At 42.7% G+C, this 18037-nt stretch overlaps 1 protein-coding gene across 3 annotated transcripts in view; it reads right to left on the bottom strand.

Annotated features, from left to right (window-relative positions):
- Positions 1–18037, bottom strand: part of LOC109878541 (golgin subfamily B member 1) — a 163341-nt gene that overhangs the window by 33861 nt on the left and 111443 nt on the right. For all 3 annotated transcript variants that reach the window (XM_031796515.1, XM_031796516.1, XM_031796517.1), the window contains 2 exons: positions 12959–13043; positions 11565–11676 (listed from right to left, as the gene is read on the bottom strand). In XM_031796515.1, the coding sequence (XP_031652375.1) occupies positions 11565–11676; positions 12959–13043 (197 nt within the window). The remainder of the gene's footprint in view (positions 1–11564; positions 11677–12958; positions 13044–18037) is intronic.

Raw genomic sequence — 18037 nt, 5'->3', positions numbered from 1 at the left:
AGGACTAAAAACAAACAAAATATAACTATTGTAAAATAGATTGTAAAATGTGTATAATATGTAGAAACTGAAGGTAGAAGCCTAAGTGTTATTGTTTATTAGTGTACTCCAATTGGGGGAAGGGTGGAAGGGTTTGTGGGGAATAATAAATATATATTCTAAAAAAACTGTCACATCTATTTAGACCTGTTGTAGACCACACTGTTATAGACCACACTGTCACATATATTTAGACCTGTTGTAGACCACACTGTTATAGACCACACTGTCACATATATTTAGACCTGTTGTAGACCACACTGTTATAGACCACACTGTCACATATATTTAGACCTGTTGTAGACCACACTGTTGTAGACCACACTGTCACATATATTTAGACCTGTTGTAGACCACACTGTTATAGACCACACTGTCACATATATTTAGACCTGTTGTAGACCACACTGTTATAGACCACACTGTCACATATATTTAGACCTGTTGTAGACCACACTGTCACATCTATTTAGACCTGTTGTAGACCACACTGTTATAGACCACACTGTCACATATATTTAGACCTGTTGTAGACCACACTGTCACATATATTTAGACCTGTTGTAGACCACACTGTCACATGTATTTAGACCTGTTGTAGACCACACTGTTATAGACCACACTGTCACATATATTTAGACCTGTTGTAGACCACACTGTTGTAGACCACACTGTCACATATATTTAGACCTGTTGTAGACCACACTGTCACATGTATTTAGACCTGTTGTAGACCACACTGTTATAGACCACACTGTCACATATATTTAGACCTGTTGTAGACCACACTGTCACATCTATTTAGACCTGTTGTAGACCACACTGTTATAGACCACACTGTCACATATATTTAGACCTGTTGTAGACCACACTGTTGTAGACCACACTGTCACATATATTTAGACCTGTTGTAGACCACACTGTCACATATATTTAGACCTGTTGTAGACCACACTGTTGTAGACCACACTGTCACATATATTTAGACCTGTTGTAGACCACACTGCTGTAGACCACACTGTCACATATATTTAGACCTGTTGTAGACCACACTGTCACATATATTTAGACCTGTTGTAGACCACACTGTCACATCTATTTAGACCTGTTGTAGACCACACTGTTATAGACCACACTGTCACATATATTTAGACCTGTTGTAGACCACACTGTCACATATATTTAGACCTGTTGTAGACCACACTGTCACATCTATTTAGACCTGTTGTAGACCACACTGTTATAGACCACACTGTCACACATATTTAGACCTGTTGTAGACCACACTGTTGTAGACCACACTGTCACATATATTTAGACCTGTTGTAGACCACACTGTCACATGTATTTAGACCTGTTGTAGACCACACTGTTATAGACCACACTGTCACATATATTTAGACCTGTTGTAGACCACACTGTCACATATATTTAGACCTGTTGTAGACCACACTGTCACATATATTTAGACCTGTTGTAGACCACACTGTCACATATATTTAGACCTGTTGTAGACCACACTGTCACATATATTTAGACCTGTTGTAGACCACACTGTCACATATATTTAGACCTGTTGTAGACCACACTGTTGTAGACCACACTGTCACATATATTTAGACCTGTTGTAGACCACACTGTTGTAGACCACACTGTCACATATATTTAGACCTGTTGTAGACCACACTGTTGTAGACCACACTGTCACATATATTTAGACCTGTTGTAGACCACACTGTTATAGACCACACTGTCACATATATTTAGACCTGTTGTAGACCACACTGTTGTAGACCACACTGTCACATATATTTAGACCTGTTGTAGACCACACTGTTGTAGACCACACTGTCACATATATTTAGACCTGTTGTAGACCACACTGTCACATATATTTAGACCTGTTGTAGACCACACTGTTGTAGACCACACTGTCACATATATTTAGACCTGTTGTAGACCACACTGTTGTAGACCACACTGTCACATATATTTAGACCTGTTGTAGACCACACTGTCACATATATTTAGACCTGTTGTAGACCACACTGTTGTAGACCACACTGTCACATATATTTAGACCTGTTGTAGACCACACTGTTGTAGACCACACTGTCACATATATTTAGACCTGTTGTAGACCACACTGTTATAGACCACACTGTCACATATATTTAGACCTGTTGTAGACCACACTGTCACATATATTTAGACCTGTTGTAGACCACACTGTTGTAGACCACACTGTCACATATATTTAGACCTGTTGTAGACCACACTGTCACATATATTTAGACCTGTTGTAGACCACACTGTTGTAGACCACACTGTCACATATATTTAGACCTGTTGTAGACCACACTGTTGTAGACCACACTGTCACATATATTTAGACCTGTTGTAGACCACACTGTTGTAGACCACACTGTCACATATATTTAGACCTGTTGTAGACCACACTGTCACATATATTTAGACCTGTTGTAGACCACACTGTTGTAGACCACACTGTCACATATATTTAGACCTGTTGTAGACCACACTGTTGTAGACCACACTGTCACATATATTTAGACCTGTTGTAGACCACACTGTTGTAGACCACACTGTCACATATATTTAGACCTGTTCTAGACCACACTGTCACATATATTTAGACCTGTTGTAGACCACACTGTCACATCTATTTAGACCTGTTGTAGACCACACTGTTATAGACCACACTGTCACATATATTTAGACCTGTTGTAGACCACACTGTTGTAGACCACACTGTCACATCTATTTAGACCTGTTGTAGACCACACTGTTATAGACCACACTGTCACATATATTTAGACCTGTTCTAGACCACACTGTCACATATATTTAGACCTGTTGTAGACCACACTGTTGAACAACAAAGGACCTAAGAAAGGACCTTTTAAACTAAAGGAAACTTCTTGGCAGGGTTGGCACTCTTATGTAGGTGTCATAACCATCCATAAAATAATGCAATATATGTCACAACAGGTGCATGGATCATGACAATGTTCTGACCATATTATGACAGGTTATTACAAGTCATGTCAGTTGTCATGACATGGTTATGACCATGTCATAACATGTTATGACGCTGGGTGTAAAGTAAAGTGTTACCGGGATTTGTCGTCCAGAGCAGAACGGCGGGCTGTCAAGCACCCGCCTACTCCTCTCTTTGAGGGATACATCTCGTTATTTGAATACTTTTTTGAATATTTGATGAGGGGTGTTGATGTCAACTGTCTGTATTCAATGGAGAGTGAGATGCTATGTCAGCCTCATGAATATTCAAATTTCAACAGGGACAACTCCGATATGAAGTGTTTTTTCTCCAAGTTGCTGGGATGTCACGCGCATCACACTTATACATCAGTACATTGGTAACAACCTAAGCATTACCAAACTTCTATTAGATCATTTCAGCCTCACATATCAAAATAGCAATTAATGTTTATCCTGACTAAATTCGACACTCTCTCATTGCCCCCCATACAAAAACAGATTTTGGGCCGAGAAATGTTGGGCCCCCCCCCCTCACTCTGGCAGAGCCTGTTTTGGGGTTCTGTGTTTCTAACACATACACTGTAGCACCAAGAACCCCAGGCATGACAGCAGACCCTTCTCTCTGAGCGCTGAAGGATCCCTCATATCCACTGCCTGCCACACATTAATTCACCATCAATTATACAGCACGTCCACACACACTCTGGAGTGTTCTAATGACAGTAATTACCTACCAGTCCTAAAGAGACCGGTTTCACATGAGCATCTCTCTCCTGGCTGGCTGATGTGTGCGGTCTCGCTCTGACTGGCTGGATGGCTGTGAAGGTACGGTGTTATGATTAAGACTAAATTACACACAGATCCTTTGTTTCCACCGGTGTCAGGGGATGATAATGAAGAACGAGAGAGAAAGAGAGCGAGAGAGAAAGGGGGAAAAAGAGGAGGGAAGAGAAAGGAGAGAGAGAGAGGTGGAGGGGGGGTGAACGCACACGAGATGGGAACCTGTTTAACATTTAGATTGTTTTTTTTCTACTCACATGTTTTCAGGGGGGTATTGGCAGTGATGGTGGTCTCATCGGGGAAAAAAGACACAAAAAATACACACACACAAAAAAAATAGAATGTGTTGTGAAAGGTAGGCCTTGAGAGAGGTGTTTTGGTAAATCCTCACACTGAGTACGGTCACATGCACACAATAATACGATTCTGGTGGATAGATGAATATAATAGTTTGTTTAAAACATTTACATGCTTTGCAACAAGAACGGTTTCCCTTATAATCCTTTTTGCATGGACACTTCTGAAATCAGACTACTGATGGGACTTCAATAAATGCAGAAAATCGGCAATCCAAATAAACGTTCTACCACAGCGAACGTTATTTTTGCGAAGCCTATTTGATTCTGATTTCAGACATATAAAGTCTGTAGGTGAGAACTATTTCTCCAATGAATCATTTGAAAGAGTGCACAGAAAACCAGATGTTTTAATCAGCGTTTACCTACTTTGATTTGGACCTTTTGCTGATTAAGTTAAGCAGAGTAAAGTGTTTACATGACTATTACCATACTCAGCCTACTGCCATAATCAGTTTAATATCCAATTATTGATCTGCATGTAAACATACTCACTGAGTAGGTGGTTGAGTAGGAGAGGAATCCACACACTAACTGTAAAAGTCTAAAATCACGAGAAGAACCCTTTTGAAATATGAAGGTTGCTTTGAAGGCCTTAGCTGGATCAGAGTAGACACCACATGCAGGTGAACTAAAGTATATTTAAGAACTGCATTTGCTACATTATGTATTTTGGTCCATTTCAGATTTTTTTTAATGATGGTTCCTAGGCTGGGGGAGGGGAGAGACTAACTGTTCACACCGACCATGTCAATGGAAGTGCGATGGGCCTACAGTACGTAGTCTGTCTTGCCTACTACTTACTAAAACTAGGTTACATACTGTGTACTAATCGTACTACATACTATTTAGAACCTATTATTTAGTAGAAATGTTAGCAGTAAGCAACAAATATCAACATACTACAAGGGTTCACACAGAGAATAAGTCAACTAATGCTTAATTGGGTGTTTTTCCGACATCCGTTCATTGTGGTACAGCCCATCCCCTTCTATGATCAGCAGCTGTTGACAAACACACCTGGGTCTTATTAACAGATGCTACTCTTCCACAATAGCATGCAGCAAATTCGTACTGGATGAAAAGCCAAAATGAGTATGATCCTGGCATTTAAAGCATACAAACATTTTTCAATTTCACATACTACTAAAGTTGATATTTTTGCATACCCAATCAAAGTATTATTTAGAGCGCAAGTACGGGGATTCAGACAGGCCCAGTGACACAACCAACATCAATGGCTTGGATTTATATAACACTTTTCAACCTGGTGATCAAAGAAACTCACCTCATCCACCACAAATAAAACAAGCTATCCCATGCCAATTGAGCCTTTGTTGCAGAGATAATAAACCTCTAAGCCCTGTCCTGTGGATAGAACAACGTCAGAGATAATCAACCCCTAAACCCTGTCCTGTGGATAGAACAACACCAGAGATAATCTACCCCTAAACCCTGTCCTGTGGATAGAACAACACCAGAGATAATTAACCCCTAAACCCTGTCCTGTGGATAGAACAACACCAGAGATAATCAACCCCTAAGCCCTGTCCTGTGGATAGAACAACACCAGAGATAATCAACCCCTAAACCCTGTCCTGTGGATAGAACAACACCAGAGATAATCAGCCCCTAAACCCTGTCCTGTGGATAGAACAACACCAGAGGTAATCAACCCCTTAGCCTTGTCCTGTGGATAGAACAACACCAGAGATAATCAACCTCTAAGCCCTGTCCTGTGGATAGAACAACACCAGAGATAATCAACCTCTAAGCCCTGTCCTGTGGATAGAACAACACCAGAGATAATCAACCTCTAAGCCCTGTCCTTCGGATAGAACAACACCAGAGATAATCAACCTCTAAGCCTTGTCCTGTGGATAGAACAACACCAGAGAGAGGACCCTTCATCCATTAGACTTAAACCACTCAGCTCATTTTAGCAGATACCTTCATCAAATTAATGAAGACATTTATTGTTAAACACATTTTTATAAAAAATGTATTTTATAAAAACTTTCTCTCCAATTAAAGTCCCCCAGCAGAGCTGACATCAGTTAAATATGTATACTCATCACTAAGAGATCTGAATTATATATCTGGTGTGTGTGTGTGTAGGGTTGAATTCCTGAGCATGTCTCACTCTGAGCTGATTACTTAATGGTGATGATCATGATGAGTGTGTGTGTGTGTGTGTGTGTGTGTGCATGTGAGTCCTCCTCTGCTTAATGCTGATGACATGTCCCTACATTAGTTTGGCCAGTGAGCCAACAGCAGATCAGATAAGCCATATTAATGACTCTGATGGCTTTCTTCATTACATCTGCTCTGACACATAGCCTCATCAGAATGTTTCACAAATATACGCCAGAAAAAGAGAACTCGCCGATCGAGCTGTGCTGGCACAGGGAACAGCCATACAGTCCTGAGAAAAGGCCCTATAAATTATAACATCAATAGTTGGATGGTTTGTTTTGAACTTTTCTTCAAGGTTTTGTCTCGGACATACAGTATATGTTAGGTCCCGCCTCAACTGTGCCTTTCTAGAAGACGCTCCAGCGCCAACACTGATGGTGTGTAAACAGGGCCGGGGTCAGAGGGAGGGACTAGTGAAAAGATAGGGGTGGTGAAATTAGAATCTGTCCATGCTAGCACAGATCAATCCTGGGTCAAATACCTTCAAATAGGTAAGAACACGCACCTTTTACACATCCCTTTTCCCCCAAAGAATTAGTGTCCAGGTCTCAATTTCCTATGATCAGAGTGAGATACCCGTACGTGTGTATGTGTCAGACAGTGGCCAGTTTGCCTGTCCAACCGTCACCTCTCTCAAATGAAGCACAGGATTCCTGCCTAATGAGCTGTGTGGGATGGAGATAGAAGGAGAGGACACACACACACACACACAAAACAAGGCCGATCTGTTTCAGTACACACTAGAGGTTCTCTCATTACACCAGATAGCATCCTTTAACCCTCTAACTACTGTTTCTACTGCAGGGCTTTAGCAAGGCCATCTGTCTGTGACAGATCTAAGTAAGACTAAGATAAATACTACTGTATACAACACATGAACACTCGCACACACACACGAGCTAACATGCACACACACGTGCACCAAATAACTTATTTTCTGGCAAAGAAATGGTCATCTTGCAGAAGTAATTCTAAAACAATTTATCGCCACTCAGTGCCACTTATGGTTGTTCATCAGGTAACATGTCTGAAGAGTTCTGGTTGTCCATCAGGTAATATATCTGAAGAGTTCTGGTTGTCCATCAGGTAATATATCTGAAGAGTTCTGGTTGTTCATCAGGTAATATATCTGAAGAGTTCTGGTTGTCCATCAGGTAATATATCTGAAGAGTTCTGGTTGTCCATCAGGTAATATATCTGAAGAGTTCTGGTTGTCCATCAGGTAATATATCTGAAGGGGTCTGGTTGTCCATCAGGTAATATATCTGAAGGGGTCTGGGCAGCAGAGTTCTAGTTGTCCATCAGGTAATATATCTGAAGAGTTCTGGTTGTCCATCAGGTAATATATCTGAAGGGGTCTGGTTGTCCATCAGGTAATATATCTGAAGGGGTCTGGGCAGCAGATGAGGCCGTTTCAGACACCATTTCATCCTGATTCATCAGAACACCTCATTAGGCTTAACCAGAAGGATCCATCACCTGGACAGTGGACACATATAAACGCAAGAACACACACACGCACGCACACAAACACATGCACACACTCACACACACTGATGACAACACAAGCCTTTTCAGAATCCTCTTGCATATGATCCTCCATATTGCCTACTGAGCAAGAAAAACAACAACATTTGGTTCAATCTGCACTTTCTCTCACTGACTTAATTACTCAATAAAAATTAGACCTAAACTTTTCAGATGGCGAACTGATATTTACAGTAAACACAACATCTGTGACATCAGAGCAGGCCATATTTATACTGGCCTGCTGGAGGCGGAGGAGATAAAAGTTTGACACACTAACGAGCGGCTAACGCTAACTAGCAAAAAAGTTCACTTTAGACTCTCATTAAAACACTTAAACACACACACGTACACATACGTGTGTGTGTGTGTCACAAAGCCATCACTAATGCTGTCAAAAACAGCATGAATGACTCTGATCAGCTCTGTGTCAGTGTGACCGGTCTAATCAGTTATGGGGATGTGTTTGAAGATGGCTGCAGAAACATCTTCACTGAACACCTCAGGGCTTTGATTGGAACTGGACCCATGCAGAGACACACAACCATTGATGTGCGTGTGCGTGTACAGCTTTGGCTTTTAAAAACACTTTAGTTCAATACATTGAAAAAAAAAGCATCTAGCACTGATCTGTGTGGTACATAATTTAGCCTACAGAATGAATGATTCAACATTCCAACTTTACACTGACAGGAGGATGAGAACTGGAAGACTGGGAGAAACTTTTTCCTTTAACAAGTCCGACGAGAAGGATATCCTGCTTTCCCTGGAACAGGCCCAGATCCCCTCCTTTTGCGTGAAGAAAAGACGCAGGAAAAGGGGCTGCAGATGGGGCGGCCTTCTGAGAATCCGTAGACGAGCTAATATACTCCCACTGCCATCCGTTCTTCTTGCTAACGTGCAATCATTAGAAAAGAAAATTGATGACCTACGATTAAGATTATCCTACCAAGGGGACATTAAAAACTGTAACATCTTATGTTTCACCGAGACGTCGCTGAACAACGACGAGGGGTGGGGGTGTGTGTCTATTTATCAATAACAGATGATGCGCAATGTCTAATATTAAAGAAGACTTGAGGTTTAGCTCGCCTGAGGTAGAGTACCTTATGATAAGCTGTAGACCACACTATCTACCAAGATAATTCTCATCTATATTATTCATAGCCGTCTATTTACCACCACAGAAAGAAGCTGGCACTAAGACCGCTCTCAACCAACTCTATAAGGCCATAAGCAAAGAAGAAAATGCTCACCCAGAGGCGGCGCTCCTAGTGGCCAGGGACTTTAATGCAGGCAAACTTAAATCAGTTCTACCAAATTTTTACCAGCATGTCACGTGCAACCAGAAAATGAAAAATCCTAGACCACCTTTACATCACACACAGATATGCATACAAAGCTCTCCCCCGTCCTCCATTTGGCAAATCTGATCATAATTCTATCCTCCTGATTCCTGCTTACAAGCAAAAACTAAAGCAGGAAGTACCAGTGACTCGCTCAATACGGAAGTGGTCAGATGAGGCAGATGCTACACTACAGGACTGTTTTGCTAGCACAGACTGGAATATGTTCCGGGATTCATCCAATGGCATTGAGGAGTACACCACCTCAGTCATCGGCTTCATCAATAAGTGCATTGACGACGACGTCCCCAGAGTGACTGTACGTACATATCCCAACCAGAAGCCATGGATGACAGGCAACATCCGCATTGAGCTAAACGCTAGAGCTGCTGCTTTAAAGAAGCGGGAGACTAATCCGGACGCTTATAAGAAATCCCTATGTCCTCAGATGAACCATCAATCAAGCAAAATGTCAATACAGGATTAAGATTTAATCCTACTACACCGGCTCTGACCCTCGTCGGATGTGGCTTGAAAACTATTATGGGCTACAAAGGGAAACCCAGACACGAGCTGCCCAGTGATGCAAGCGTACCAGAAGAGCTAAATGCCTTTTATGCTTACTTCGAGACAAGCAACACTGAAGCATGAACGAGAGCACCAGCTGTTCTGGATGACTGTGTGATAACGCTCTCGGTAGCCGATGTGAACAAAACCTTTAAACAGTTCAACATTCACAAAGCCGCGGGGCCAGACGAATTTCCAGAACGTGTACTCAGAGCATGCGCGGACCAACTGGCAAGGGTCTTCACTGACATTTTCAACCTATCCCTGACCGAGTCTGTAATACCTACATGTTTCAAGCAGACACCATAGTCCCTGTGCCCAAGGAAGTGAAGGTAACCTGCCTAAATGATTACCGCTCCGTGGTACTCACGTCAGTAGGCATGAAGTGCTGTTCATTGACAACAGCTTAGTGTTCAACACCATAGTGCCCATGAAGCTCATCATTAATCTAAGGACCCTGGGATTAAACACCTCCCTCTGCAAATGGATCCTAGACTTCCTTACGGGCCGCCCCCAGGTGGTAAGAGTGGGCAACAACACGTCTGCCACGCTGATCCTCAACACTGGGGCCCCTCAGGGGTGTGTACTTAGTCCTCTTCTCTATTCCCTGTTCACCCACAACTGTGTGGCCAATCACGACTCCAACACCATCATTAAGTTTGCTGATGACACACAGTGGTACGGCCTGATCACTGACAACAATGAGACGGCCTATAGGGAGAAGGTCAGAGAACTGGCAGTGTGGTGCCAGGACAACAACCTCTCCCTCAATGTGAGTAAGACAAAGGAGCTGATCGTGGATTACAGGAAAAGGCAAGCCGAACAGGCCCCCATTAACATCGACGGGGCTGTATTAGAGCGGGACAAGAGTTTCAAGTTCCTTGGTGTTCACATCACCAACAAACTATTATGGTCCAAACATACCAAGACAGTCGTGAAGAGGAAACCTTTCCTTCTCAGGAGACAGAAAATATTTGGCATGGGCCCCCTCAAAAGGTTCTACAGCTGCACCATCGAGAGCATCCTGACCGGTTGCATCACCGTCTGGTATGGCAACTGCTCGGCAAGGCGCTACAGAGGGTAGTGCGAATGGCCCAGCTTGGCCCGCTGGGGCCAAGCTTCCTGCCCTTCCAGGACCTATATAATAGGCGGTGTACTTGCTGCTTATTATCTAGGTAGTCACTTCACCCCCACCTACGTGTACAAATTACCTCAACTAACCTGTAGCCCCGCACACTGACTTGGTATTTGGTACTGTATATAGCCTCGTTAATGTTATTCTTATTGTGTTACTTTTTATTATTACTTTTTATTTTAGTTTACTTGTTAAGTATTTTCTTAACTCTTCTTGAACTGCACTGTTGGTTAATGGCTTGTAAGTAAGCATTTCACGGTAAGGTCTATGCACATTCGGCGCATGTGACAAAAAAGTTTGATTTGATCAGAGAGAGAAAGAGTGGGTCTGACACTCCAAATCAGTTCCTTGCCCCTTCCCTGTGTCCTATCCCCTTCCCCGTGTGTCCTAGCCTCTTCCCCGTGTCCAAGCCCCTTCCCCGTGTCCTAGCCCCTTCCCAGTGTCCTAGCCCCTTCCCAGTGTCCTAGCCCCTTCCCAGTGTCCTAGCCCCTTCCAAAAGGTTTATAAAACAATCCATGCTCTGCTAATCAATTCACAGGACTAATCAGACGTAGGGAGAGAGAGAAGGATATAAGTTGAGGTGTGTGTGTTTACTTGTTCCTGTGTTGTGTGGTTGTCTCTCTGTGTGTTGAGTGTGTTCTCCATGGCCTGCTGTAGGGCCAGTCTCAGCTCTGCAGACTGCCTCTCCAGCCTCTCCACTGTCAGCCTGCAACACACACACACACACACACACACACACACACACACACACACACACACACACACACACACACACACACACACACACACACACACACACACACACACACACACAAGTGCATCACAGTAGTAGGGGGCTTAGGGAAGGGGCTAGGAAACAGGGAAGTGCCTAGGGACTGATTTGGAACTAGGCCGAATAGTGTCAGTAAGAACAGGGGGGAATCTGAATGTGATCGATAGGGGGTCTATTTCTGCTCTGCCTCAATAGAGACTGGCTGCCGTGGTTACTCGATCAATACGACAAATTATGAGCATTTCCTCAAGCGCCCGACCAACCCCATCCCCAGAGCAGCCCCAGAGCAGCCCCAGTGCAGGCAGCCCCAGCGGAGCCCCCATGGACCCCACTGGCAGACCGACTGGGCACAACACAGCTAAATATACACACAATATATAGGACGAGTAAATATACAGATCCTATAGCAAACCTAAATATACAGGCTATATACACATCCACAGTACAGTCTCAATATGCACCAACTTCAATGTATATTCAGAGGTGCTGTACATATGTGTTAAAAATTGGCTATAGAACCCAAAGACAGTCTTCTCAGTTCACTATAAAAAAAGATGGAAGAGAGAGGGGTGGAGAAGAGGATAGAGGGGATAATGGGGGAATCAGGGGAAGAGAAGGAGGATGGGATGGGGAACTTCCCAGAAACAGCTGAAATCCATTTAGCATCATGTTCATGTTTAGTTGAATAATGACCATTTGGGAGCGCTTTTCTCATACAGACTCCTCTTAGCTATTGGCCCATATGGATGTTAACAATTTAGAGAGAGGGAGAGAAAGAGAGCGCGAAAGAGGGAGAGAGAGAGAGTAGAAAGAGAAAGGGAGAGAGTGAGAGAAAGGGAGAGAGAAGGGGTGAGAGAGGGAGAGAGAAGGGGAGAGAGAGAGAGATGGGGTGAGAGAGAAGGGGTGAGAGAGACGGGGGCAGAGAGAGGGTGGGGGGGAGGATTCTGCATTAATGTGATGAGGTCACCATACTGGCAGAGATCTAGACCACAACCACAGACAGACACCAGACATTTCATGCTGCATTTATGCTGATGTCATCACAATGCTGAAGAGACACGGGTTAACCTGTGAACTTTGAACTTGGTGACCTCATGTACGGCACGGTACAGGGCAGGCCAAGATGCACATTCTCTAATATGAGTACTGCTGGCGTGTAGAGTAACCTTGTCTGAGACCTGAAGAAGTGTGTTAATTCCCTGTGTTCCCTTCTTACCTCCTCCTCTCCTCTGCCTGTCTTCCTTCTCTCACACTCCCCTCCAACCTCCAAACCTCCTCTCCACGACATGACAGCTCCTCCACTGATAAAGGGAGAGAGACAGAAAGAGAGAGAGACAGAAAGAGAGAGACATCATGAAAGCTATTGGCTTCAGTTCAACAGGGAGCAGTACAATATGAACGCATAGGAGGCAAAATGAAACCACATTTGAAAGATGTTTGTCTGTCGAAACATTAATTCATACTTCCCCTGAAAATTACTTCTATAAATTCTAAACCATTTTCATATGCCACAACTAATAACCCATCATCTTTATATTAAAACGTAAGTGCGGGTTCATGTATAATGCATTCTTCAACTATTCAAGGTTATACAGTATGTGACTATTATTCCTAAAGAACAAATTGTAGTACGTAGCAAAAAGAGATGAGCAATGAACCTTAGATGCAAATAAAATAAAGCTCTAAATAAAATGCAGTCAAATTATTTAAAAAGAGAACAATGCAAGTAGCTTCTCATTAAAGGCACACAAAGCCAGAGAACAAACATTTAGCCACTATGAACCCTGTCAAAACAGGGCTTTGTTGTGTCACACAAAGGAAACACTTCCTCTTTCGGTCAATAGATGGCACTCCTCACCTTACACAGCACACAAAGTGTGCACCCATCCATTCAATCATTTTGTTTCCCTATCTTTCTCTCTCTGTCTCTCTCCCTCTCTCTCTTCTATCTACATGGAATAAAATCATATTGTCCACCATGTAGTAGGTTTAGCATAGTGTGTTTATAAAGCATATAAAGGTGTATGCTCTTTGTGAAACAGAATAGCCTTGCATTTTCATGCGTCTGTTTTTCAGCGAGTCACCATTTGCTTAAAAGACACATTTTCGGATAACCTCTGTCGCCCCTTTTATTCATTGTGGGTTTAAAACCATTGTTTTAGACAGTTTTTGCCACTCAGTATGCAATATGGAACGCTAAACTCCAGGTCACCTGTGTGTCATGGATGTGTCTGCTTGCATTTATGTGTGTGCATTTTAAAATGGTGAGAAATGGGTATGATGCTATTAGTGACATACGCAGTGATTGTGGTGGGAGGACTGGAGAGAAAAGGACGGGAAAATGAATACTAAAACATCAACACTTGATAAATCCATGATTCATTTATGGCTTTGCAGAATCCAAACGGTTTAAATTGCAGCCGTAGGAAACTGGATCCTGTAAATATTTTACGATGCACAAACAGACTTTGATTTATTTTCATTATTTTATTCCAGCCCACCTTGGCTCGATTGCTGAATCTCAAGGTAAAAGTTTGTTATGAATCTAAATAATCGATATAAAGAGAACGAGTAAAGATGCATCTCAGGTTGATTCACATTCATCAGGAATCAGTTCAATATAACCTCTCTCACACTGACCACTGAGGGCAATTAATGCTGCACAGGCTTTCCTGTTTACAAACACACAGGCAAAGGTTAGGAGACCAGACTTTGTACTGTAACCCCAAACAACACATGAAGAAACTAGAAAATACTATTTCAGTTATTAAGGTTTAATATTGTCAATTTCTATGGAGACTGTAGGAGCAGAACAGACCCAGAACCAGTTAGTGTCCTGGCTGAATGGGTTGTATCTTCCTTCTTTATTTTGAGGGAGTTACAAAAACAGATGGGCCTTTGCCTTACTTCCATCCAGTGATGCAAAACACACACACACACACACAGTCACACAGACACACACGCACACACTCCCGCTCTCTGTCAGTGTTGTATTTACAGTGATCTGGCAGTGGAAGATGAGCCCCGGGCTATAACACTCTAACACACTACCTAATGCTCAGACTAGCAGGTAATCTGGTGTCTCACATCCTCCTTTGATACACACTGATCAATACACTGCTGTAACACCAGTCATTTTCTTCTGCTTCTACCTGCCTTCTCTCTTTCTTTTTATTAGGCTACATTTATAATTCATATCACACTGGCTGGATACGCAGACACAGACCTGTGTGTGTGTGTGTGTTCTAGAACAATAATAGCAACGATCAGTGCAAATGATAATGTGTTTGGTTGTCTGTGTTTGGGCTCAAAAACGCATTTTGGTTAAAAAAATAATAATGATGTTCAAATGGCTCTCCTGTGAAGTCGTGGCTTGCAACACACGCCTAGTTTCATGAATCATCTCTCCTGTGAAGTCGTGGCTTGCAACACACGCCTAGTTTCATGAATCGGCTCTCCTGTGAAGTCGTGGCTTGCAACACACGCCTAGTTTCATGAATCGGCTCTCCTGTGAAGTCGTGGCTTGCAACACACGCCTAGTTTCATGAATCGGCTCTCCTGTGAAGTCGTGGCTTGCAACACACGCCTAGTTTCATGAATCGGGTCACATATACACTATGCATAGAAATGTATGTGGACACCCCTTCAAATTAGTGGATTTGGTTATTTCAGCAACACCCGTTGATGATAGGTGTAGAAAATTGAGCACACAGCCATGCAATCTCCATAAAAAACATTGGCAGTTGAGCTGCCCCGGTCAACTGTAAGTGTTGTTATTGTGAAGTGGAAACGTCTAGGAACAACAATGGCTCAGCCGCGAAGTGGTAGGCCACACCAGCTCACAGAATGGGATCGCCGAGTGCTGAAGTGCGTAAAAATAGTCTGTCCTCGGTTGCAACAGTCACTACCGAGTTCCAAACTGCCTCTGGAAGCAACGTCAGCACAAGAACTGTTCATTGAAGCTTCATGAAATGGGTTTACACTGCTCCAGAGTCCAATGACGGCGAGCCTTACACCACTCCATACAATGCTTGGAGTGGTGTAAAGCTCGCCGCCATTGGACTCTGGAGCAGTGTAAACCCAGTTCCTGGAGCGTTCTCTGGAGTGATGAACGGCTCGTCACCATCTGGCAGTCCGGCTGACGAATCTGGGTTTGGCAGATACCAAGAGAACTCTACCTGCCCCAATGCATAGTGCCAACTGTAAAGTTTGGTGGAAAATGAATAATGGGCTGGGGCTGTTTTACATGGTTTGGGCTAGTTCCAGTTAAGGGAAATCTTAACACTATAGCATACAATGACATTCTAGACAATTCTGTGCTTCCAGCTTTGTGGTAATAGTTTGGGGAAGGCCCTTTCCTGTTTCAGCATGACAATGCACCCGTGCACAAAGCGAGGTCCATACAGAAATGGTTTGTCAAATTCAATGTGGAATAACTTGACTGGCCTGCACAAAGCCCTGACCTCAACCCCATCAAACACCTTTGGGATGAAATGGAACGCAGACTGCAAACCAGGCATAATCGCCCAACATCAGTGCCTGACCTTACTAATGCTCTTGTGGCTGAATGGAAGCAAGTCCCTGCAGCAATGTTCCAACATCTAGTGGCAAGCCTTCCCAGAAGAGTTGAGGCTATTATAGCAGCAAATGCCCATGATTTCGGAATGATTTTCGGCAAGCAGGTGCCCACATACTTTTGGTCATGTAGTGTATTTAACCCCCTGAGTCAATACATGTTAGAATCCCCTGGCAGTGATTACAGCTGTGAGTCTTTCTGGGTAAGTCTCAAAGAGCCTTCCACTCCTGGACTGAGCAACATTTGCACATTATTCTTTTCAAAATTCTTCAAGCTCTGTCAAATTGGTTGTTGATCAATGCCAGACAATAATTCTCAGGTCTTGCCATACAGTTTTTACTTAAAACTGCCTGAAAATATACCTTGGCCACTCAGGAGCATTCACTGTCTTTTTGGGAAGCAACTCCAGTGTAGATTTGGGCTTGTGTTTGGGTTATTGTCCTGCTGAAAGGTGAATTAAGCTCCCAGTGTCTGGTGGAAAGCAGATTGAACAATGATTTCCTCTAGGATTTTGACTGTGCTTAGCTACATTCCGTTTCTTTTTTTATCCTGAAAAACTCCCCAGTCCTTAACGATTACAAGCATGCCCATAACATGAGGCAGCAACCACTATCCTTCAAAATATGGAGAATGGCACTCAGTAATGTGCTGTATTGGATTTGACCCAGACATAACGTTTTGTATTCAGGGAAAATTTTAATTGCTTTGACAATTTTTTAAAAAGTATTACTTTAGTGCCTTGTTGCAAACAGGATGCATGTTTTGGAATCTTTTTTATTCTGTACAGGTTTCCTTCTTTTCACTCTCTGAATTATGTTAATATTGTGGAGTAACTACAATGTCGTTGATCCATCCTCAGTTTTCTCCTATCACAGCCATTAAACTCTGTAACTGTTTTAAAGTCACCATTGGCCTCATGCTGAAATCCCTGAGCGGTATCCTTCCTTTCCGGCAACTGAGTTAAGAAGGACAACTGTATCTTTGTAGTGACTGGGTGTGTTCATACACCATCTAAAGTGTCATTAGTTATCTTCACCATGCTGAAAGGGATATTCAATGCCTGTTTTTCTATCCTTCTACCCTTCTTTGTGAAGCATTGGAAAACTTCCCTGGTCTTTGTGGTTGAATCTGTATTTGAAATTCCCTGCTCGACTGAGGAACCTTACAATTATCTGTATGTGTGGGCTACAAGGGTATTCATTCAAATATCACTGCACACAAAGTGAGTCCATGTAACTTATTATGTGACTTGTTAAGCACAAACCTTTTGTTATTCAACCCCATAACAAAGGGGTTGAATACTTATTGACTCAAGACATTTTAGCTTTTCATTTGTAATTAATTGGTAAAATGTTCTAACAACATAATTCCACTTTGACATTATGGAGTATTGTGTGTAGGCCAGTGACAATAAATCTCAATTTAATCCATTTTAAATTCAGGCTGTAACACAACAAAATGTGGAAAAAGTCAAGGGGTTTGAATACTTTCTGAAGGCACTGTAACGTGTGTGTGTGTGTGTGTGTGTGTGTGTGTGTGTGTGTGTGTGTGTGTGTGTGTGTGTGTGTGTGTGTGTGTGTGTGTGTGTGTGTGTGTGTGTGTGTGTGTGTGTGTGTGTGTGTGTGTGTGTGAGTGGAGGTGGATTTGAGGGCTGCTATGTCTCTCTCCAGGGTCTAAACCAGAAATATACGCTGGTCATTTCATCATCTTTAAACTCCA

This window comes from Oncorhynchus kisutch, linkage group LG18 (genome assembly GCF_002021735.2).
Source record: "Oncorhynchus kisutch isolate 150728-3 linkage group LG18, Okis_V2, whole genome shotgun sequence".
In the NCBI taxonomy this organism is placed as follows: Eukaryota; Metazoa; Chordata; class Actinopteri; order Salmoniformes; family Salmonidae; genus Oncorhynchus; species Oncorhynchus kisutch.
This window is presented reverse-complemented; position numbering and strand designations above follow the sequence as displayed.